General features: G+C 42.3%; 1 protein-coding gene across 1 annotated transcript in view; it reads left to right on the top strand.

Moving 5' to 3' along the window:
• Positions 1-26159, top strand: part of adamts17 (ADAM metallopeptidase with thrombospondin type 1 motif, 17) — a 686029-nt gene that overhangs the window by 520572 nt on the left and 139298 nt on the right. Inside the window, exon 17 of the mRNA XM_043677648.2 lies at positions 21037-21194. Coding sequence (XP_043533583.2) covers positions 21037-21194 — 158 coding nt within the window. The remainder of the gene's footprint in view (positions 1-21036; positions 21195-26159) is intronic.

Raw genomic sequence — 26159 nt, 5'->3', positions numbered from 1 at the left:
TAACAGGATTTTGTCAGCAAGCTGACACAAGCGTTATTGCCCGAGGTCTGGGACAGCTATTGAAACATAATTATGAGTGGATTAGTAATTAAGGTCCAGATCAACCACAATCTAATTACAGTAGAGGAGGCTGGAGGGGCTAAATGACAGAGTGCTGCTCCTACACTTCTCTCTACATGGTGAAATATACATCGTTCATATGAATAATTAAACCTCTTTATTACAATAACTGTTGTGCATATTAATTGTTTAAATGTGTGTTGGTTGGGTTTGTGGTCATTGCCTCTCGAGGGTTCAAAGTGAGCTGAGGTACTCAGAGGGCCCAATGACTTTGCAGTTTCCCAGACATTTCTTTATTGCCAGCAAATTACCAATACTATTAATTTTCTGTTAGTTCAGTAATGAGTGACTACACTCACCTATGGGCTCACATTGACATTGGAAGAATGAAAATATTACAATGTGCTCAACATCTTATGTTTCAACGTTAGTGCCCACTTAACATCGAAATCATCTATGTAAAGGAATTTGAACCCCAGATTTGTTCATTTCAACTTTTTAAGCATATATAGATGGCAATATCTAGTTCCACATTACCCTCTACAGCTCTGGTATCCATATTGTCAAAATGACTTGCAGCGCTGGACAGGATGCAAAAGGATTGGCAGTATTGATTTAGAACTGAGAGGTTGTATTTATTGGAAAAAATGAACAGATTGATGCTATTTTCTTCAAAAAAAAGGGAAGGCTAAGATCTGATCCTTTAACATAACTATCTTATTATGTTGAACTTGTGTAAAACACTTGCATGACCTCATCTGGAGTATGTGTCCCGTTCTGGGCACCATACTTTAGGAAGGATGTGAAGACATTGGAGAGGTTTCAGAAATGATTAACAAGAATGGTCACAGGGCTAACTATGAAGGTAGATTGGAGAGGCTAGGACTGTTTTCCTTGGAGATGAGAAAACTAAAAGGAGGTTTGATAAAAGTTTTCAAATTCTCAACAGTTTTTCCGAGAGTAGATGGGAGATACTCTTCCCATTTGTGAATGGCTGGAGAACAAGAGGGCACAGACTTAAGGTAATTTGTAAAAGTAATGGCAACAAGGAAAATCTCTTCATGAAGCAAGTAGTCAGGATCTGGATTGAACTACCTTCGTGTGTGATGGATGTAGATTCAGTTTAGGCTTTCAAGAGGGTAATTGATTATTATTTGAAAATGAAGAATGTGCAGGATTACAGGGGAAATTGTTGGTGATCATCACTCCCAGGAACTTGATACTCTTGGCCATCTCCAGCCCAGCACCATTGCTGCAGACAGCTCCTTCATTTTGCTGATGTTGATGGAGAGATTGTTGTCTATACACCATGTGGCTAAGCACTGACTCAATCTCTTTCCTGTACTGTCTCATTGTTTTTTGAGATCCGACCTACAACGGTGGTGCCATCAGCAAACTTGTAAATGGAGTTGGTGCAGAATTTCGTCTCACAGTTATGAGTGTATAAGGAATATGGTAGGGGGCCGAGTATGCAGCCTTATGGGGCACTGGCGTTGAGGATTATCGTGGAGGTGGTGTTGTTGCCTACTCTTGTCAATTGTGGTCTATGGGTCAGGAGGTCAAGGATTCAGTTAAGGTGGGGGGTGGGGGGGGTGCGAGACCTCTTGGAGTTGGGAGATGAATTTGTTTTGAATTATGGTGTTGAAAGTGGAGCTGTAATCAATAAGTAGGAACCTGACCTTGTTATCCAGATATTCCAGGGATGAGTGTAGGGCCAGGAAATGGCATCTGCCATGGACCTGTTGTGCAGGTAGGTGAATTGCAAAGGATTAAAGCAATATTGATATGAGCCATGATTAACCTCTTGAAGCACTTTACAATTATGGATGTTAGAGCCACTGGGTGGTCGTTCATTAATAAACACTGTTTGATTTTTCTTTGGCACTGGGATGAGGGTTGGTATCTTGATACAGACAGGGACTTCAGATCGCAGTAAGAAAAGATTAAAGGTGTCAGCGAATACTCCCCCCAGCCTGTCCATCTGGGATCTGAGTGTAGGCCTGGGGAGTCCATTTGCACCAGTCGCTTTTCATGGGTTCACTCAAGAACACCGATCTAATGTTTACAGTGGTGACTGTGGTTACGAGTGCATCCGAGACTGTGGGGACAGGTGAAGGTATTGACCTTCTGTTCAAAGCAAGCCAATTGGTATGACAGAGAACCAAGTACAGACATGGATTAAAATGGCTTCCTTCTGTGCTATAACCATTCTATAGATCAGTGATGAAGAAGCATTTAATAGGAAAGACAGAGAAAATGTTTCCACTTGCTGTGGAGTACAGAAGTAGGAACCATAAATATGAAAACATCACCAAATAGAGAATTCAGGAGAGACCTGTTTACTAAGCAAGTGGCTAGAATGTGAGTTTCAAGGAGTAGTTAAGGCAAAAGTTACAGATACATTGAAGGAGAAGTTAGATCAGCACAGAGGAATGTAAGAACATGCCTGATTGTGTGGAGGAGGAGAGGAAATCCATTTGAGTATTAACACTGTCATGAAAGGAATAGAGCAAATTACAGTCCGAGAGATAAACAGCATGGAAAAATATAGTCTTTCCATCTCATCCATGCCGCTCAAAAACACCAACCACTATTCTAATCCCATTTTATAGCATTTTGTATGCTTTAGCATCACAAGTGGACACCTAAAGAATTCTCAGACGGTATGAGGGTCTCTGCCCCACACTGAGTTCCAGGTCCCCAATAACTTCTGGATGAAAAAACATTTTTCCTCACATCTCCTCTGCACTTCTACCCGCTCCCCACCGTCACCGCGCCCCCCCCCCCCCCCCCCCCCAACCCCGGTCAATGATCCCCCACTATCAAGGGGAAAGGTTTCATGTCTAACCTGGTTCTGTCTCTCATAATATTATGCATCTCAGTCACGTCCCCTCTTAATCTCCTCTAAGGAAGTCAACCTCAATACATCCAACATCACTTCACAACTGAAACCCTCCAGCCCTGGCATCATCCTAGTCAATTTCCTCTGCACCCTCTCCATTGCAATCTTATAAATATAGATTACTGAGCTGGACACAATGTATATAGTTGAACCAACATTTCATACAGTTCGAGCATCATCTCTCTGCTCTTAAACTCTATGACTCGATTAATCAAGGCAAGTATCACATGTGTTCTTAACCTGTCCAGATACCTTAAAAGGAGAAAGTGAGGGCTGGAGATCAGAGCTGAAAATGTGTTGCTGGAAAAGCACAGCAGGTCAGGCAGCATCCAAGGAGCAGGAGAATCGACGTTTCGGGCATAGGGCTTCAGATCCCTTAAAAGACTGGTGTACATGCACACCAAGGTTCTTCTAACCCTCAGTGCTTCCCAGGGTCCTACATTCATCATGTTTGTCCTACTCAAGTGTATTAACTCACGTTTATCTAAATTAAATTCCATTTGCTACTGATCAGCCCATCTGACCAGCCTACCTATAACCTACTTGTAGTCTAAAGTTATCCTCCTCATTATTTATCACCGCACAAATTTTTGCAACATCGTGAGAACTTGCCAGTCAACTCTCCAATATTTAAATTATTTATATATCCCTCAAACAGCAAGGGCCCCAACACTGACCCCCATAGGATCCAACTGGCTCCAGACATCCAGTCGGAGAACCCCCCTCAACCATTACCCTCTGCTTCTTGCCACGCAGCCAGTTGTGGAGTCTGTTTGCCAGATTGTAACCCTGTTGGGTAAACGCAATATTGATTCTGAGAACTGGAAAGTGGAAGATTTGAACAATTGCTGGGTTTACACCTAAAGGGGGGCTCTGAAAGGGGGGTTCTGAGACCCAGTGGTGATGGATAAATTGGTTAATTGTGATTGTGATTTATAATAAGTGAATAAACCACAGAAATGAATTCAGCAGGAATACCCATAACATGTTACATTACTAATACGTCACAGTAGGGTAACACACTCAATTATGTGTGAATCAAAAATCACTGAGAATTGATGTTGAAGTTTTAAAACAGATTGTGGATGGATCTCCAATCTGAACTGGGTGAATAGCAATAGTTAGTTGTGATTTTTTTAAATGGCAGCCATTTCTAAGAAACTTCGACATGCAGCAAAAAGGACACTTAGAACTTTAATGTGCTAAGGAAAAAATGGGAATATAATGTTGTCATTTTAATGTTTTTTTTATTATAGATTGATTTATCTAAAAAGCAAAAGAGCAAATTGTCCTCTAAAAAGGTCTGAATAAATGCCAGCAACCGTATAAGGAAACAGGGGATGGATTCGTTGAGAGTTAGACATGTGCGAATTGGTTTGTATAAGTATGGGGAGTCTATGTGGGTGATTTACTGGTAGTGATTAGTAATTAAAACCAAAAAGTGACATGGTGATTTGGCGATGGGGAGTTAAAAATGTTCAGTTGTGTGAAAGAGCACTCTGGAAGTAAAGAAAATAAGTAAATATGGGGAGCTAATAATCAGAGGGGGGTTTATTGACTTCTGCGGATAAAGTAAAGCAGCCTAGTAGTCTTCAATGTAGGTATGCATTGATGTGGGTAAGATTTGAATTGAATGTTTATACTCAGAGTAATTTATAATTATGCACTATTAAGAATAAATCCTGCTTTCTAATGAAATAAATCCAAAAAAAAAGTGAGGTATTCCCAGCCCAACTGCGTATTTCCCCCTCCAACTCCATGATGATTTTGCCTAGGCCTTGCTGATTGACTAGTTGGGGATGGCTGGCATGCCTTAAAAACAGTGATGGTGTAGGTGAGTAAGAGAACAGCCCCACTCTCAGCTACTCAAACTTAAACAGCTTTAAGGTACCATACAGGCTGATCCACCTTTAGCACACTTAGAAAGGTCAGCCCCATTTTCCAGAGTTGCAGTGCACTGCTCATAGTCACTGTACATGCTTTCTCATGATGCCAAGATATCGCTCAACATAGATGTTTTCAATCTATGGAATCTATCTATCTTCGTTGGAATATCCATTGAGTCACAAAGTATCAGAAACCCCTGGCTACGAAAATGTTTGACAACAGATAGGGAGCTTTCCTCCCTCTATCATCCAGACAGCTCTCCACCATCCTCTGCTCCACTGCTCTAACTTCCCCTGCAAACGCAATAAAGACAGGGGCCCCTTGTCCTCACCTACCACCCCACCAGTCTCCGCGTCCAACGTATCATCCTTAAATACTTCAGCCAACTCCATTAGACCTCCACCACAAGAACATCTTCCCCTCCTCACCTGCTCCGCCTTCCGGAAGGACTGTTCTCTTTGCCAATCCATGGTTCGCACATCTCTCCCCACCAACCACCATCCCCCAACTCCCAGGTACATTCCTCTGCAACTGCAAAAGATGCAAAGCTGCCAGCACAACACCCCCAGCCCCCCCACCTCACCTCCCCCCAGAGCTCCAAACAGTCCTTCCAGGTGAGATCGGCCTCTCCTCCAACCTGAGCGAAAGTGAGGACTTCAGATGCTGGAGATCAGAGTCTCGATTAGAGTGGTGCTGGAAAAGCATACCAGGGCAGGCAGCAACCAAGGGGCAAGAAAATTGACGTTTCAGTCAAAAGCTCTTTATCAGGAATGAGGGGCTGATGAAGGGCTTTTGCTAGAAACATCAATTTTCCTGCTCCTCAGATGCTGCCTGACCTGCTGTGCATTTCCAGCATATCTCCAACCTAGTTTACTGTATCTGGTGCTTCCAATGTGGTCTCCCCAATGTAAAGAAGACCAAACAAAAACCAGGGTACATTTCACCAAGCATTTCAGTCAGGGCCGACCTGACTTCGAGTCACCGCTCATTTTAATTCCACTTTCTATTCCCTTTCTGACATGACCAACCTCGGTCTGCTCCATTGCCACAGAAAATTAGACCGCAAATTGAAGGAACAACACCTCATCTTCTGCCTGGGCAGACTATAGCCCAGAAGACTCAACATTGAGTTCTCCAATTTCAAATAACCTCCCTTCCCATCCCCCGACTCCTTTTCCAACCCCTCTCCCTCCCTTCCATTCCTCTGACTGACCCTTCCTTCCAGTTACCAACTGGATCCATTCCTCCAAGCAACCAACCAGGTTGTACCCTCTACCTGTGTTCACCTATCCCTACTTCACTATTCCGCCCCTCTCCCCACCAAAGCCCTCCCCCACCCCGTTTATCTGCAGTGCCCCTTACACCCACCCCCAGCCCTGAAGAAGGGTTACACCTGAAATATTGACTCTCCATCTTCTGATGTTGCCTGGCTTGCTGTCTTCCAGCCTCCTGCTTGTCTACCATAGATGCCAGCACCTGCAGACTTTTTTGTTTCTAACAGATAGGAAGAGGTTGATGTAGCCATGGTAGGGAATGTCTGACTCCTGTGAAGCAGTGACCTGAACAAGGGAAGAGGCATCAATGGACTCTCACTCCCAGCAAGATACTTATAGAGAAACTAGTTAGTTGGCACAGGAATGAAGGTGTCAATTAAGTGCAGTCTTTCTTCCTTGCCAGTTTCACACTCATTGTCAGGGAAGTACTAGTTCTTTACATAAGTTTGAGCCTCTTTTTTAAAAGAATCTTGCCTCCATCCCTTACCTGGATTTTGGTGGGAGGCCTAAGCAGTTTACCATCTGGTAAAGGAAGGCTTTTGCATTGGAGAAGGCCCCTACCCCCTGATGGTATTGGTGGCCATGGTTAGAGGATTGTAGAATCAGTCATACAGCACCCTTCAGTCCACTCTGATCGTGCTCTCAAAGTAAACTGTTGCCTGCATTTGGCCTATATCCTCCAAAACCTTTTCATGTACTTATTCAATGTCTTTTAAACATTGTAACTGTACCTGTATCCACCACTTCCTCTGGCAGTTCTTCCACACGTGAACCATGGTGTAAAAAAGTTGCCCCTCATGTCCTTTTAAATCTTTCTCCTCTCACCTCAAAAATATGCCCCCCTATTTTTGAATGCCCCACCTTAAGGAAAAGATACTTCCTTTTCATCTTATCTATAAACATCTATAAGGTCACCCCTCAACAGCCTATTCTCCAGTGAGAAAAGTCCAAGTCTATTTTTATAACATAAACCCTCCATTCCCAGCAACATCATGATCATTTTTTTCTGAACCCTCTCCAGTTTAATAATACCTTCCTACAACACAGCGACTATAACTGTACTCCAGAAGAGGCCTCACTAACATATTGGACAACCTCAACATGACATTCCAACTCCTATACTCGAAGATCTGATCATTGAAGGCAAATGTGCTAAACATCTTCTTAACCACCCTGTCTACCTGGTGAAAAATGTGTTGCTGGAAAAGCGCAGCAGGTCAGGCAGCATCCAAGGAGCAGGAGAATCGACGTTTCGGGCATAAGCCCTTCTTCATAAGCCCTGTGGTGCAAATTTCAAAGAACTGTGTACCTAAACCCTGACATCTCTTTTCTACAACACTACCCAGGATCCTACCATTGGTTGTAGAAGACCTGCCCTTGTTTGTTTTACCAAAATGCAATACCTCATAATCATCCAAATTAAACTCCTTCTGCCACTCCTCAGCCCATTGACTCAATTGATTAAAATCTCTTTAGATAAACTTTCTTCACTGTCCATTATACTATCAATGTTGGTGTCATCTGCAAACTTGCTAACCATACCTCCTATATTCTCATCCAAATCATTTATATAAATAACAAGCGCAGGTCGACCCAATATCAATTCCTGTGGAATACAACTGATCACAGGCTTCCAGTGTGAAAAACAACTCTCCACCACCAGCTTCTGTCCCCTACCGTAAAGCCAATTTTGTATCCAATTGGCAAGCCCTAAGTCCCATGTGATCTAACTTTACTAATTAGTCTACCATGTGAAACCTTATTAAAGGCTTTACTGAAATCCAAGTAAACAACATCTACCACTCTGCCCTCAACAATCTTTTATGGTTATTTCCTCAAAAAACTCAATCAAGTTTGATAGATACAATTTCCCTCTTACAAAACCATACTGACTTGCCCCTAATCATTTTAAGTGTTGTTAATGTACCCACCTCAACCACTTCCACTGGCAGCTCACCCTCTGTGGAAAAACGTTACCCCTCAGGTTCCTTTTTATTCTCTTCCCTCTAACCTTAAACTGATGCCTTCTAGTCCACAATTCCCCAACCCTGAAAAAAAACTGAATGCATTCACACGACCCATGCGTCCCATGATCTTATACACTTCTATAAAGGTCCTCCCGAACACCATACTCCAAGTGTGGCCTCACCAACATCCTGTACGACTGCAATAACTTCCCAACTTTTATACTCAATGCCTTGATTGATGAAGGCCAGTGTGCCAAAAGCCTCCTCCACTGCTGTCTACCTGTGACTCCACTTTGAGAGATCTGTGCACCTGAACTCCAATGACCCTCGATTCCACTACACTCCTTAAGGCCCTACCATTCACCATGAAACTCTTGCCTTGATTTGACTTTCCAAAATGCAAGACCTCATACTTATCTATATTAAACTCCATTCACCATTTTACGGCCCATCCCCAGCTGATCAAGGTCTTGCTGCAATTTATGATAACCTTCCTGTCCATAATACCTCCTATTTTAGTGTCATCTGTAAACTTCCTAATCATGTCTTGTACATTCTCAGCCAAATCATTGATATAGATAACAAACAGTAATGGGCCCAGCACCAACTTCTGAAGCACTCCCCTGCTCACAGGCCTCCAGTCAGACAAGCATCCATCCAACATTACCCTCTGCTTCCTACCATCAAGCCAATTTATATCCAATTTGCCAGCTCCCCCTTGATTCATGCAATCTAACGTCCCAGAGCAGCCTATCATGTGGAACCTTATCAAAGACCTTAATGAAATCCATATAGACTACAAATATCTGAGATCTCTACATGTTTACTCCACAATTTCCCTGACTATTGGATGGCCTATAGTATAGTCCCATCGAGGTGATCATACCTTTCTTATTTCTAATTTCAACCTGTATATTTTCACTGGACGATCCCTCAGAAATATCCTAATTAGAGCAGTGATGTTTTCCTGAATAAAAAACACCAGTCCCCCTCCCCTTACCTCCCTATACCATCTCAAATGCAGAACGTTAAGCTGCCAGTCCTGTTCTTCCCTCAGCCATGTTCTAATACATACTTCGAGTTCATTGGCCTTATTTGTAAGACCCTTTGCATTGAAATAAATGCAGCTTAATTCTTCAGTTCCCGCGTTACTTGATTTGCTGTTGTCTGTCTTTTTTAATTAAATTGGTCTTTTCTGATTCAGAAACATCTTCATCTGTCTGTTTTCACTGCTACTTAGGAACCGCTACTCCTCCTCTCCAGTAGTTTACAGGCTCCCGAAATAGAATTAGCTAATTTCCCAGCCAGGATATCGGTCCCTTTCCAATTCAGATGAAACCCAATCCTTTAGAACAGGTCTTTTCTACCCCAGAAGAGATCCCAATGATTCAAGAATCAGAATCCCCACATATTGCACCACCTCTTCAGACACTGATTTCTCTCCTTTATCCTTTTAATCCTTAGAACGTAGAACAATACAGCGCAGAACAGGCCCTTCGGACCTTGATGTTGCGCCGACCCATGAACTATTCTCAGCTCGTCCCCCTACACTATCCCAAAATCATCCATGTGCTTATCTTGGGATTGTTTAAATCTCCCTAATGTGGCTGAGTTGACTACATAAAGAACCTGCCTCTGACATCTGTCTTAAATCTATCATCCCTCAATTTGTAGTCCACGCTGACGGTCATCAACCTTGGAAAAAGACTTTCACTGTCTACCCTATCTAATCCCCTGATCATCTTATATGTCTCTATCAAATCCCCTCTTATGCCTCCTTCTTGCCAATGAGAAAAGGTTCAAGTCTCTCAGCCTTTTCTCATAAGACCTTCCCTCCAGACCAGGCAACATCCTGGTAAATTTCCTCTGCATCTTTTCCAATGCTTCCACATCCTTCCCAAACTATGGGGACCAGAACTATACACAATATTCCAAGTGTGGCTGCACCAGCGTTTTGTATAGTTGCAGCATGATATTGCGGCTCCAGAACTCAATCCCTCTACGAATGAAACCGAACACACAGTATGCCTTCTTAACAGCACTATCCTGGGTGGCAACTTTCAGGGATCTATGTACATGGACTCCATGATCCCTCTGCACATCTACACTACCAAGAATCTTTCCATTGACCCAGTACTCTGCCTTCCTGTTATTCTTCCCAAAGTGCATCACCTTACATTTAGCTGTATTAAACTCCATTTGCCACCTCTCAGCCCAATTCTGCAGTTTATCCAAGTCCCCCTGCAACCTGTAACATTCTTCCAAACTGTCCACTGCTCCACTGATTTCAGTGTCATCTGCAAATTTACTAATCCATCCGCCTCTGCCTGCGTCTAAGTCATTTATAAAAATGACAAACAGCAGTGGTCCCAAAACAGGTCCTTGTGGCACACCATTAGTAACAGGACTCCAGGCTGAATATTTTCCACCAACCACCAATGGCTGCCTTCTTTCAGAAAGCCAGTTTTTAATCCAAACTGCTAAATCACCCTCAATTCCATGTCTCTGCACTTTTTCCAACACCTACCATGTGGAACCTTATCAAAGGCTTTACTGAAGTCCGTGTATACCACATCAACTGCCCTACCCTCATCTACATGCTTGGTCACCTTCTAAAAAAACTCAGTGAGGTTGGTGAGACATGACCTGCCCTTGACGAAACCATGTTGACTATCTGAAATCAAATTGTTGCTTGCTAGAGCATTTGATGGTCCCACCCTTTATTAGAACACGTTGGCCCTGTACTCTGTATATTTCCTTATCAAATGCATCCCACTGTTCTAGTTAATTTACCTGGAAGTATCTGCTCCCAGTCCACTGTGGCCAAATCATATCTGACCTTGGTAAAATCAGTCTTCCCCCATATTGAAGTGATTCCAGGCTCATTCTTGTCCTTTTTTTTTCAGAAATGTAGCAAACAGGAGTGTACTAATAGTCTTTAAAAGGACATATCAATTGAAGGGATAGACAGACACGACAAATGGAATATAATACAAGCAAATACAGTTTTTAATGGGTTGTTGGAACAGAGAGACTGAAGAGTGTGTTTGTGTGTGCAAGTTTTCGATAGTGGCAGGCCACGTTGTGATGTATGTTGAATAGGCATAGAGGATCCTTTGTTTTATAAACAGAGGTAAAGAGCACAAAACATTGTTAGGGTCTAGCTGGAGAATTGTGGCCAATCTGGACATTATGCCTGTGGAAGGAGGCTGAGGCCTGAGAGAGCTTTGCAGAGGTGGTTTGATTAGATTAGATTAGATTAGAATCTCTACAGTGTGCAATCAAGCCCTTCGGCCGAACAAGTCCACACCAATCCTTTGAAGAGTAATCCACCCAGATTTATTTCCCTACATTTACCCCTGAGTAATGCACCTAATACCATGGGCAACATAGCATGGACAATTCACCTGGCCTGCACATATTTTGGACTGTGGGAGGAAACCGGAGCACCCGGAGGAAATCCACGCAGAAACAGGGAGAATGTGCAAAGTCCACACAGACATTCGCCCGATTATGGAATTGAACCCGGGTCCCTGGCACTGTGAGGCAGCAGTGCTAACCACTGAACCACCATGCCGCCCCCATTTGCTAGAATGAGAGCAGAATCGAGGGACTTCATTTAAGTGGAGAGACTGGAGAAGCTGGATTTGGTCTCCTTTAAGCAGAGAAGCTTGCGGAAATTTGTTCGTAGTCATAAATTGTTTTTTATAGAATAAAGAGAAACAATTGCCAGAAGGTATGGATTTTGGTTAGTTGGCTAAAGAACTAAAAGGTGACATGAGGGAAAGAAACAACAATCTTTTTTTATCCTGAATATACTGCCTGAAAAGGTGATGGAAACCAATTCAGTAATAATTTCCAAAAAGAACTAGATAAGTTATTCAAAGAGGGAAAAATTGCAAGTCTCTGGCAAAAGGGTGAGGAACTAGGATAGCTCGTTGAAAGAATCAGCACAAGCATAATGCATGTGTTATTGTGGCTGTATCATTCTACAGTTTTAGAAAATTATTAAATATTGCTCTAAGTGCAAAGGCTACTCACTACTCACCAAGATTTTTGACTTTCTTCATTGGTCAGCTCGGTTCCATCAGATTTGTGTGTTATGACCATTGCACGAGGAAACGTGAAGACTTTGCTCTCTTACAAGAACATGTAATTTCTGAGCACGCACACACATTGGAAGGGGCAGCATATTTTGTCAGTTTCTGCAACTACAGGCCGAAAGTTTACCGAGAGTAGTGCTAACTGGCCTGTAATTTTCAGGTTCAACTGAGCTTTTGAAGCCAATAGGACATTGTTTATTGTAGTCAAGGCCTCAGGTATGCTTCTAAGGGTAATGTGTTGTGAGGAAGGGAGCAAGAATGTAATAATGATATGGGACACATGATAACACAAATATTATTGCGTGAAAGGTTAACTGCCACCATCTGCTTAAGGATGCCTGAGCTCCCTCAATCTGCACACTTTGTCAGTTAATTTTAGAGTCATAGAGATGTACAGCACAGAAACAGGCCCTTCGGTCCAACCTGTCCATGCCAACCAGACATCCCAACCCAATCTATCCCACCTGCCAGCACCTGGCCCATAACCCTCCAAACCCTTCTTATTCATACACCCATCCAGATGTCTTTTAAATGTTGCAATTGTACCAGCCTCCACCACTTCCTCTGGCAGCTCATTCCAAACACGTACTACCCTCTGAGTGAAAAAGTTGCCCCTTAGGTCTGTTTTATATCTTTCCCCTCTCACCCTAAACCTATGCCCTCTAGTTCTGGAACTTGGATCCCATTATTCGCGAGACAGGGAATCAGCCACACTACCAGAAGAACGAGGATGCTTTGGAAAAGGAATACACCGAATCAGAATGCTGCATGGACTGGACGGTTTTAGTTATGTAGATAGATTGAACAAATTTGTAATGTTTTCATGAAAAAGACAGGCTGAGGGGTGACCTGATAGAAGTCTACAAAGTTATATAGACAGGATGAATAATTAGAGGCTTTTTGCCCAGGGCAGAACGTCAACTGCAAGAGGGAACGAATTCAAGGTAAGAGGGGGAACGTTTAGGGGAGAAGTGTGGGGAACATTTTTCACCCAAAGGATGGTGGAAGCATGGAACACACTGACAGTGGCAGCAAGCATGTTAGCAATATTTGAGGCTTATATCGATAGACACATGAATAGGAGGTGAACAGAGGGATAGAAACCACACAGGTGCAATGAGTAGTGGAAGGCATTAAGGTGAGTGTTCCTTTACTAAATGCCTTCATTACAGAGAGAATGGAATATTTATGTTTTTAATATTATTTATAGGACTATAGATCCAGTATAAGGGTTAGTCTGAGGCTTTAGCATGAAAGGGATTCAAAGTGTCAGTAGTATCTGTAGTTGCATCAGTAAAACCTGTGAATCTCACAGTGAAAGAATAATCTTCAGTGGAGAATTGCTGAGCTAACTGACTCAGTGAAAACCTTACAGGATTAAAAACTTAGTCTACCTGATTGCTGCTGGTACATTAAGCATAGGGCAGCAAAATCAGTCAGCTACCCAACCCATTGCCCCCAAAATCATTTTCCCACACTTGATCATTCCAATTGACAGCAAGAATTACTCCCATCCAAGTTTGTCCTTTGGTCGTTTTGGATACTGACAGAAATCATCTCAAGCTGAGTTCCCAGTCTCGTCCTGATTATCAGCTGGTAACCATCTGCTGTCTGTTTTTACAGCTAATTAGATTGCTGAAAGACTTTGGAAGATTAAAAGCAAGGCTCGCTATTTAAACTCAGCAACATTTGGAAGATTCCATGTGAAGTAATTTTTCTTTTCATGGTCTTTGCTTCAATGACACATTTGGTACAGGAAAAGAGAGAAAGAATTATCAGCACAGGATCATCACTGGGTTGAAGATAAGCATCTCCCGATGACTAGATTGGTAAAAGTGTTGCGGAGGTTGATCTGGAAGCAGTCAGACAATTGAAAGAAGAAATAATGGCGAATTTGAATAACTAAACATTTTTAAAGGGAAATAATAGCTGACTGCTTTACACTCCCCCACCCTCTGTCTTTAGCATATATCCCACCTTTCCCTAGCTGCGATCAATTCTGAAGGGTTACTGGACCCAAAATGTTAACTCTACTTTCTCTGCACAGATGACGCCAGAACCCCATTGAGTTTTTTTCAGCAATTTATAGTTTTGGATTTCTAACATCTGCAGTTCTTCGTTTTTTAGCAGGTTAAACTTCTGGGTTGGGCTGTGGATGAAAATTCCTATAACAGATGTGAGAGCTGAAAGGTGAAGGAGATTTTTAATAGGGTTCAGAACAGATTAGAATGGGAGAAGAAAAATGGCCCTGTAGCAGAATTTATGTACACCTGCAAGAATGGTTGACAAATTGCTCAATAGAAAATCTGGGAAATGATATAACAAATCATATAAAGTGCAATAGTACAAATGCCAGGAACAGATTGAAAAAAAATGAATACGCTGATAAAGATAAAATATTTGAGGGCGAGCTATATTTGAAGACAAAATGAAGAGCATTTTCGAGAAAAAAGAGAGCTGTAAATAGAGAAGATTTGAAATGTATGTTGGCCAAAAGAGTGGTCAAGAATACAAATATATTCCCAAATGACATGAAGGATATATTTATGCAAGATAACTTATAATTGGTGATTGGGGAAGGGGCATTTAGAACTCAAAAAAATTATCCAACATTCAAAGAGTTGAGAGTATTCAATTGATGAAAATGTAGTGATCAATAGAAACCACATTTAAAAAAAACACTCAAGTACTCAACATTTATGGACATACACCTCAGCACTCTGGAACTTTGTCACAACAGCTTAATAAAAAGCAATACACATCCTTCACTTGACACACTCCCTTACCCCTCCGTGCATACCTCATGCCCCAGCTATGCCATCTCATGCTTCCCACCCAGCCCCCATGGTTCCTTGTCCTTTTCCCAAAGTCCTATGTTCCGTCCCATCATCCTTTGCATTTAGCACTGACTATGCCAACTCACCCAGTATCTGGTGTGGACATACCTCTGGAATCATGCTCGATGAAATTAAATCAAGATCTAAGAGTTTATTGATATATTCTTCAAACTGACCAGCACTTCACTGTGATAATAATAGTTTGTGAATCACAGATCCTTTAATGATAGCCCTCAGTAGATAGAGAGCAAAATAGCAGGCAATTTTCCTTGTACATTTTGAATGTAGAGGAGGAAGTAATAAAAAAGATACTGAGAGTTTCATTAAATAGATGAAAAGGAAAAGCTTTGCTAAAGTGAACATAGGCATCTTAGAGAATGAGACTGGGGAAATAATAATATAAAGCCCAAAAAAGGGATTTCAATGTTGTGGCCATTTCAGAGACATGGGTAGAGCAGGGATAGAAATGGTTGTTGTAGGTTTTGGGATTTAGATGTTTCATTGAGAACAGAGAAGACGGTAAGAGAGGTGGTGATGTGGCATTGTTAGTCAAGGACAGTATTATGGTTCCAGAAAGGACATTTGAGAACTCGTCAACTAAGGTAGTATGGTCTGAGATTAGAAACAGGAAAGGAGAGGTCGCCCTGTTGAGAGTTTTCTATAGGCCTCCGAATAGTTCCAGAGACTTAGAGGAAAGGATAGCAAAAATGATTCTCGATAGGAGCGAGAGTGACAGGTAGTTGTTATGGGGGACGTCAACTTCCCAAATATTGATTGGGAATACTATAGTTCAAGTACCCTAGATGGGTCAGATTTTGTCCATTGTATAAAGGAAGGTTTCCTGACACAGTATGTGGACAGGCCAACAAGGGCAAGGCCATATTTGATTTGGTACTGAGTAATGAACCCAGCCAGGTATTAGATTTGGAGGTAGGTGAGCACTTTGGTGATAGTGACCACAATTCAGTTATGTTTACTTTAGTGATGGAAAGGGATAAGTATATACTGCAGGGCAAGAGCTACAGCAGGGGAAAAGGTAATTATGATGCAATTAAACAAGATTTAGGATGCATAGGATGGGGAAGGAAACTGCTGGGGATGGGCACAATAGAAATGTGGAGCTTATTCAAGGAACAACTACAGTGTGTCCTTGATAAGATTAGATTAGATTAGATTAGATTACAGTGTGGAAACAGGCCCTTCGGCCCAACAAGTCCACACCGACCCGCCGAAGCGAAACCCACCCATACCCCTACATTTACCCCTTACCTAACACTACGGGCAATTTAGTATGGCCAATTCACCTGACCCTGCACATCTTTGGACTGTGGGAGGAAACCGGAGCACCCGGAGGAAACCCACGCAGACACGGGGAGAACGTGCAAACTCCACACAGTCAGTCGCCTGAGGCGGGAATTGAACCCGGGTCTCTGGCGCTGTGAGGCAGCAGTGCTAACCACTGTGCCACCGTGCCGCCCACGATCTGATCTAATCTAATCTAATCTAATCTAATCTAATCTAATCTAATCTAATCTAATCTAATCTAATCTAATCTAATCTAATCTAATCTAATCTAATCTAATCTAATCTAATCTAATCTAATCTAATCTAATCTAATCTAATTCAAGGAACAACTACAGTGTGTCCTTGATAAGTATGTACCTGTCAGGCAGGGAGGAAATTTCGATTGCAGGAGCCATGGTTTACTCAAGAAGTTGAATCTCTTGTCAAGAGGAATAAGAAGGCTTATGTTAAGATGAGATGTGAAGGCTCAGTTAGGGCAATTGTGAATTACAAGGTAGCCAGGAAAGACCTAAAGAGAGAACTAAGATGAGTGAAGAGGGGACATGAGAAGTTATTGGCAGATAGGATCAAGGAAAACCTTGAAGCTTTCTATAAGTCCATAAGGGATAAAAGAATGATGAGAGTAAAATTAAGGCTAACCAAGGACAGTAGTGGGAAGTGCTAAATGTCAGTATTCACTCTAGAAAAAGACAATGTGGTTGAGGAGAAAACTGAGCTACAGGCTACTAGACTAGATGGGATTGTGGTTCACAAGGAAGAGGTGTTAGAAATTCTGGGAAGTGTGAAAATAGATAAGTCCCCTGGGCCAGATGAGATTTATCCAAGAATTCTCTGGGAAGCCAAAGAGGAGATTGCAGAGTCCTTTGGCTTTAATCTTTATGTTGTCATTGTCTACAAGAATAGTGTCAGAAGACTGGAGGATAGCAAATGTTGTCCCCTTGTTCAGGAAGGGGAGTGGAGACCACCCTGGTAATTATAGACCAGTAAGCCTTACTTCGGTTGTGGGTAAAGTATTGGAAAAGGTTCTAAGAGATAGGATTTATAATCATCTAGAGAGGAATAATTTGATTAGGGATAGTCAGCACAGTTTTGTGAATGCCTCATAAACCTTATTGAGTTCTTTGAAATGGTGATCAAACAGGTGGATGAGATGGTGTATGTGGATTTCAGTAAGGCATTTGATAAGGTTTTCCATGGTAGGCTATTGCACAAATAAGGAGGAATGGGATTGAGGGTGATTTATCGGTTTGGATCAGAAAATGGCTCGCTGAAAGAGGACAGAGGGTGGTGGTTGATGGGAAATGTTCATCCTGGAGTTCAGTTACTAGTGGTGTACCGCAAGGATCTGTTTTGGGTCCACTGCTGTTTGTCATTTTCATAAATGACCTGGATGAGGGCATAGAAAGATAGGTTGGTAAATTTGCAGATGGCACTAAGGTCAGTATAGTTGTGGATAGTGCAGAAGAATGCTGTAGGTTACAGGAGGACATAGATAAGCGGCAGAGCTGGGCTGAGAGGTGGCAAATGGAGTTTAATTTGGAAAAGTGTGAGGTGATTCACTTTGGAAGGAACAACAGGAACGCAGAGTACTGGGCTATTCATAAGATTCTTGATCATGTAGATGAACTGAGAGATCTCGGTGTCCATGTACGTGGATCCCTCAAAGTTGCTACCCAGGTTGGTAGAGCTGTTAAGCAGGCTTAGGGTGTGTTAGCTTTTGTCAGTAGAGGGTTTGGGTTTTGGAACCATGAGGTCAAGCTCTGGTGCGGCTGCACTTGGAGTATTGCGTGCAGTTCTGGTCACCGCATTATATAGGAAGGATTAGATTAGATTAGATTAGATTACTTACAGTGTGGAAACAGGCCCTTCGGCCCAACAAGTCCACACCGCCCCGCCAAAGCGCAACCCACCCATACCCCTACATTTACCCCTTACCTAACACTACGGGAAATTTAGCATGGCCAATTCACCTAACCCGCACATCTTTGGACTGTGGGAGGAAACCGGAGCACCCGGAGGAAACCCACGCAGACACCGGGAGAACATGCAAACTCCACACAGTCAGTCGCCTGAGGCGGGAATTGAACCCGGGTCTCTAGCTCTGTGAGGCAGCAGTGCTAACCACTGTGCCACCGTGCTGCCCAAGATGTGGAAGCTTTGGAAAGGTTTAAGAGGAGGTTTACTAGGATGTCGCCGGATATGGAGGGAAGGTCTTACAAGGAAAGGTTGAGGGACTTGATGCTGTTTTCGTTAGAGAGAAAAGGGTTGAGAGAGGACTTAATTGAGACATATAAGATAATTAGAGGGTTAGAGCGAGTGGACAGTGAGAGCCTTTTTCCGAGGACGGTGATGGCTAGCACAAGGGGACATAGGGGTGATAGATATAGGACAGATGTCAGATCTTGTTCCTTTACTCTGAGAGTAGTAGGGGCGTGGAATGCACTGCCTGCAACAGTAGTAGACTCACCAACTTTATGGGCATTTAAATGGTCACTGGATAGGCATATGGATGAAAATGGAATAGTGTAGGTTAACTGGGCTTCAGATTGGTTTCGCAGGTTGGTGCAACATCGAGGGCTGAAGGGCCTATACTGCGCTGAAATGTTCTATAAAAGTGGCACAGGATTTGAAATCAATAGTTTGCATCAGTCTTCATGGTAAAAAGCACAAATACCATTCCAAAAATGCTATGTAATGAAGGGGCAAAAAAGGAATTTAGTATAATCAGGCTTATAGATTGATATTTTCCAAACATCTGGGATTCTTCCAGAATATAAGGATTCTTGGAAGATTACAAACAGGTGCATCCACTATCTCTGTAGCTACTTCCTTTAAAATTGTCGGATGTGAATGCATGCATGGGAAAGTTATGGGTAGAAAGGCCAATAAACTCCTTAGACCTGATTGGCGAGAGATCCTTTGCCATGAAATACACTGACAGGAACCGGATCAGGGCCCAGAAAATGATCCTGATTTTTGATTACAATCAAAGATCAGAAAACCCAGCCAACGATTTTGAATGCCTGGATTCCAAACTCATTCCATGAACAATCTAAGTTGATCTGCTGTATCTACCTTAATTTAATTTTATGCATGACACTGTTTAAAGATGTTCATCCTTCAATGTACAGCTTCAAAATCAAACATAACACAAAGCGTTGGAAATTCATAAAGAGTCATTGATCAGAAGTGTTAACTGTTTCTCTTCATGGATGTTACTGGACTTGCTGAGTATTTCCAGTATTTGTTTTATTTAAGATTTCCAGTATCCATGATATGTTGCTAATGTATCATCTAAAATCAGACTTGCTGGTCATCTGCTTTGTTTCCTGCTTGTGGGAGCTTGCTCTGTATAAACTGACTGATGCATCTATCAACATGATCAGAATAACTACTTCAAAGCTATTTAGTGATTTGAATGTAAGTAACTTTGACACAGCCTGCTGATTTGAAAAGTGCTATATATAAATATCATTTTTTTAAACTTCAGCACATAGTCGTTAGTAAGATAGCTAATATAATTGTTTTATAGTAACTAGCTGAAATGATAGGGGCAGCAGAGAGCTTCCATTCCAAGGACATGCCCCAACCAGCGTAAATAAATTGAAAGGAATATTTTATTTGCTGTGACTCTATTCCAAAAACACTGCCAGGATTGAGTGAGTTGGCAGCATGCGTCATACTGCCTTGACTTCAATGAGAAAAGAAATCGGGTGCTGTGTAGAATAGGTACTGATGAATGCTTCCCCTCCTTCTGGCAAAGGACACTTTCACTTTCTATCACCTTTCAGCAGCTGTCTATCTGATTAAGATCAATCAAATGGAAAGTCACACTCTGCATTGAGACTATCTTAAGTCACAGAACATTACAGCTGCGGTCTAACCAGTGTTTTAAAAAAATTCATTCATGGGATGTGTGCCACTGGCTGGGCCAGCATTCATTGCTTGTACCTAGTTGCCCTTGAGAAGATGGTGGTGAGCTGACTTCTTGAACCGCTGCAGCCCATGTGCTGTAGATAGACCTGCAATGCCATTAGGGAGGAAATTACAGCATTTTGACTTGATGAGTGTTTTGCAAAGATTCAGCCTAACTTTCTCATTTGCTCATAAATTCCAGAATCTTGTTTTTCCTGCAACTTGCAAAGATTTGTATACTCCCAGCCTTCCCTTGGTCTCTCTTGCTCCTGTTGGCATTGTTCCATCTAATTCATAAAACATTTCATCATTCTTCCTTGTGAAATTAATTGCTAATAACGTACCAAGTCTGTTACCCCAAATGTAGAGCTCCTATCTATTATTAAAGTCATTCAATGGACAATTGTGACTGGATTGGATGTTAGTCTCTTCGGAAAAGTTTTGAAGTTGTTTGACTCTGTCTGGAGCAGAGGCCAATTGGCTTTCACTTAGCACAACCAGATGGTGGTGTTAAGAAAGATCAAGCCCCACTTCCACTCCCACTTTATTCATTTGGATTGTAGCTGTGCAAAAAAATGGAAAATACTGGCTCTGCCAATAATCCATATCCACCCATACTTCAGCCATCTTGAAATCTATTGTAAATTCCTGTGGATGATCCACATTCAAAGTCCGCTGTTTAAGGGTTTCCATGAGGTTATTTGCCAGTTTCTCTCAGAGTGAAGAAAATATGTTTAATCACAAATGTTTCATAACTAAATTTGTTTGCTATTTGTGTTTCACCAGCTCTAAAAGATTCAACAAAACAATCCATCAACAGTGATTGGAAGATTGAACTTCCTGGCGAGTTTCCAATGGCAGGAACGACAGTCCGTTATGTGCGACGGGGACTGTGGGAAAAGATGTCTGCTAAGGGACCAACTAAAACACCACTTCATTTAATGGTATATCGCTAATCTGTCTTTGGAATGATGAGCTCCTAATGAGTATTTCTTTTTTTTTGGTAACTGTGTGACATAGAAATTACTTTCTGTTGCATGTTAGTATTCATTTCTGAGTACAAGCAGAAGAGTTGTTACTTTAAAGGTGGTTAGCCCCTTAGCCCTTGGAGAATTGGTGGTCAGACAGTAATGAGGTTTGACAGAGAGAGAGAGAGAGACAACAACAGTGTGTTTTTGCCAGGACATAAATCTGTCTATCAATTTTCAATCTACTGAATTCCTCATGTGGACAAATCTGGTAAGCTGATGTTCTTTGATCATTTCAAAGTGTGGTTTATAGTCCAGTACTTTTTATGGTCTGTTTTTCCTAGGACAGCCCACAAATTTCCAGGTCAATTGAATTCCGTTTCTGAACTTTCCATGCATTGGGCTCTCTTCACAGGATATGAGTGCCACTGGTTAAGCCAATACTTATTGCCCCTGAGAGGGTGGTGATGAGCACTCTTGTTAAACCACTGCACTTCATGTAGTGTCGGAACAGCTCAGGTGCCATTCGGGAGGGATTCCAGGATTTTGTCCCAGCGACATTAGGATGATGTGTAACTTGAAGAGGAATTGCAGATGGTGCGATCGGATGCATCTCCTCCCTGTGTCTTTCTATCAAGCTTTAAATTGCCAGTCTAATCCCGCCATTATGCTGTTGTATCTACAGAAGAATGTATGTTCATCATTAATCTACATGTTATAAGCACTTAAGCAGAGTAAAATCTGAACTCTGCTTCATTTCAATGGCCTACTCAGTAAAGCATAGGGACTTAAAACAGAAGAATAGAAGAATGTTGCAGCTCAGTAGGAGGCCATTTGACTCATCACATTTGTGCTGACTTTCTGGGAGAATCGTGTATGTAGTCACATTGCCCAGATTTTCCACTACTTTTAAACTTCAAATCTTTTTTCCACATCAGGAAGCTAACCTAGATTGTACTCCTCTGCCAGGTCTGGTTAGATAGTCCTGGAACCAATGAAAACATTATCTGAAACCTGTTTTTTCTTTATTCATGTCATGAGATGCCCTACTACAGCAGCTCTTAGATAAGGAGCTTGCTAAACCATATCAAAGGACCGTTCCAAGTCAACCACATTGCTGAGGGTCGGCAGTCACCTTTAGACCAGACCAGATTTCCTTCACAAAAGGATATCGAGTCATAGAGGTGTACAGCACAGAAATAGATCCTTTGGTCCAACTCGTCCATACTGATCAGATATCGTAACCTAATCTAGACCCATTTTCCAGCACTTGGCCATTTCCCTCCAAATCCTTCCTATTCATATACTCATTCAGATGCCTTTTAAATGTTTTAATTGTACCAGCCTCCAACACTTCCTCTGGCAGCTCAATCCATACATGCATCACTTCCTGCATGAAAAAGTTGCCCCTTAGCTTCCTTTTAAATTTTTCCCCTCTCACCCTAAACCTATGCCGTCTAGTTCTGGACTCCCCTCCTCAGGAAAAAGACCTTGTCTATTTATCCTATCCATGTCCCTCATCATTTTATAAACCTCTATAAGGTGACCCCTCAGCCTCCGTTGTTTCAGGGAAAACAGCCCCAGCCTATTCAGCCTGTCCCGAAGCTCAAATCCTCCAACCATGGCAACATCCTTGTAAATCTTTACTGAACCCTTTCAGGTTTCACAATATCCTTCCAATAGGACGGAGACCAGAATTGCATGTAATATTCCATAAGTGACAGAATCAATGTCCTATACAGCCGCACCGTGACCTTCTAACCCCTATACTCAATGCTCTGACCAATAAAGGAAAGCATACCAAATACCTTCTTCACTATTCTATATACCTGTGACTCTATTTTCAAGGAACTATCTATCCTATTTACCTGCGATTCCGCTTTCAATGAGCTATGAACCTGCACTCCAAGGTCTTTTTGTTCAGCAACACTCCCTGGGACCATACCATTAAGTGTATTAGTCCATCCCTGATTTGCCTTTCCAAAATGCAGCGCCTCACATTTATCTAAACTAACCTCCATCTGCCACTCCTCAGCTCATTGGCCCATCTGATCAAGATCCCATTGTACTCTGAGGTAACCTTTTTCACTGTCACTACACCTCCAATTTTGGTGTCATCTTCAACCCTACTAAACAGACCACCAATGTTCATATCCATATCCTTTATATAAATGATGGAAAGCAGTGGACCCAGCACCGACCCTTGTGGTACACCACTGGTCACGGGCCTTCAGTCTGAAAGGCAACAGTCCACCATGACGCTCTGTCTTCTACCTTTGAGCCAGTTCTGTATCCAAATGGCTAATTCTCCCTGTATTCAATGAGATCTAAACTTGCTAACCAGTCTACCATGAGAAACCTTGTCGACCGCCTTCCTGAAGTCTATATAGATCACGTCCACCACTCTGCCCTCATCAATCCTCTTCATTACTTCTTCAAAACACTCAATCAAGTTTGTGAGACATGATTTCCCATCTACGAAGCCATATTGACTATCCCTAATCAGTCCAAATACGTGTACATCCTGTCCCTCAGGATTCCCTCCAACAGCTTTTCCACCAACAATGTCAGTCGCACCAGGTCTATAGCTCCTTGCTTTTCCTTGCCATCTTTCTTAAATAGTAGTACCACGTTAACCAACTGCCAGTCCTCCAGCACCTCACCTGTGACTATCGATGATACAAATATCTCAACAAAGGGCCCAGCAATCACTGAGCTTCCCACAGAGTTCTAGGCTACACCTGGTCAGGTGTATGCATTTTAAGACATCCAGCATCTCCTCTTCTGTAAAAAGCAGTACACCTGATACACATTTTTCAAGATGTTACCATCTATTTCCCCACATTCTATATCTCCCATGTCCTTTTCCACAGTAAACACTGTTGCAAAATACTCATTTATTATCTCCCCCATCTCCTGTGATTCCACGTATAGGCTGCCTTACTAATCTTTGATAGGTCCCTATTCAACCTTTGTCCTTAATATATTTATAAAATATGGGCGGCACGGTGGCACAGTGGTTAGCACTGCTGCCTCACAGCGCCAGAGACCCGGGTTCAATTCCCGCCTCAGGCGACTGACTGTGTGGAGTTTGCACGTTCTCCCCGTGTCTGCGTGGGTTTCCTCCGGGTGCTCCGGTTTCCTCCCACAGTCCAAAGATGTGCGGGTTAGGTGAATTGGCCATGCTAAATTTCCCGTAGTGTTAGGTAAGGGGTAAATGTAGGGGAATGGGTGGGTTTCGCTTCGGCGGGTCGGTGTGGACTTGTTGGGCCGAAGGGCCTGTTTCCACATTGTAATGTAATCTAATCTAAAAAATCCCTTTGGATTCTCCTTAACCCTATTTGCCAAAGCTATCTCATGTCCCCTTTTTGCCCTCCTGATTTCCCTTTGAAGTATACTCCTACTGCCTTTATACTCTTCGAAGGATTCGCTGGATCTCTGCTGTCTATACCTGACATATGCTTCCTTCTTTTTCTCAACCAAAACCTCAATTTCTCTCGTCATGCAGCATTCCCCACACCTACCAGCCTTGCATTTCACCCTAACAGGAACATACTGTCTCTGGACTCTGGTTATCTCATTTTTGAGGGCTTCCCATTTTCAAGCTGTCCCTTTACCTGTAAACATCCGCCTCTAATCAACTTTTGAAAGCTACAGTCATAGAGTCATAGAGATGCACAGAATGGAAATAATCTCTTCGGTCCAAGCCATCCATGCCGACCAGATATCCCAAACCAATCTCGTCCCACCTGCTAGCACCCGGCCCATATCCCTCCAAACCCTTCCTATTCATATACCCATCCAAATGCCTTTTAAATGTTGCAATTGTATCAGCCTCCACCACTTCCTTTGGCAGCTCATTTCATTCATGTACCGCCCCCAGAAATCCTATCTCTGCCCCTCATGATTTTGTAAACCTCTGTAAGGGGTTTGTAAACCTCTCTCTTGTACACACTTAACAAATTCCTCTCTGTCTACACCCTAACACTATGGCAGTCCTTGTCTATGTTTGGAAAGTTAAGTCCCCCACCATAACCACCCCATTATTCTTATAAATTATTGAGATTTACTTACAAATTTGTTTCTCAATTTCCCTCTGACTATTAGGGGATCTATAATACAATCCCAATAAGGTGATCATCCCTTTCTTATTTCTCAGTTCCACCCAAATAACTTGTCTGGATGTATTTCCAGGAATATTCTCCCTCAGTACAGTTGTAATGCTATCTCTTATCAAAAATGCCACTCCCCCCCCACCCCCTTGCCTCCCTTTCTATCCTTCCTGTAGTATTCGTATCCTGGAACATTAAGCTGCCAGTCCTGCCCATCCCTGAGCCATGTTTCTGTAATTGCTATGATATCCCAGTCCCATGTTCCTAACTATGCCCTGGTTTCATCTGCCTTCCCTGTTAGGCCTCTTGTATTGAAGTAAATACAGTTTAATTTATCAGTCCTACCTTGTTCTCTGCTTTGTTTCAGCCTGCCCTGACTGTTTGATTCGCTCCTTTTCCCAACATCCCAATTGATCTCTTTCCTCAATATCTCCCTGGGTCCCACCTTACTAGTTTATTAGAGTTTGAATGGCAATCAAAATTTGTTTCATAATAACCATCACTGAGCATCGCTTAATAATTCCAGGTTTATTCATTGAATTCAAAATTCACCAGCTGCCATTTAAAGGTTTGAACCCTATCCTTTGGACTTTAGCCTGGGCCTCTAGCTCACTGCCCCTGTTACACCATCATTGTGCCACTTCCACCTTTACTACCACAAAAGGAGACTTACTTTCAATAACAGGTCTGTAGACTAACACAACACCCTAGTCCATTTTACGCATTGTCACAAGTGACCTTAGAGTGATGGGACTTTAATGATTTCTTAAGTGTATTAAGTACACTGCAATAAGAGGACACCCTCAAGGCTTCTGTCCCCATTACATTA

Source organism: Chiloscyllium plagiosum, unplaced genomic scaffold (assembly GCF_037043375.1).
Source record: "Chiloscyllium plagiosum isolate Xiang-an unplaced genomic scaffold, Cpla_swu_hap1 HiC_scaffold_39, whole genome shotgun sequence".
NCBI classification, from domain to species: Eukaryota; Metazoa; Chordata; class Chondrichthyes; order Orectolobiformes; family Hemiscylliidae; genus Chiloscyllium; species Chiloscyllium plagiosum.
The sequence above is the reverse complement of the archived record's forward strand: the minus strand, read 5'-3'. Positions and strand labels throughout refer to the sequence as shown.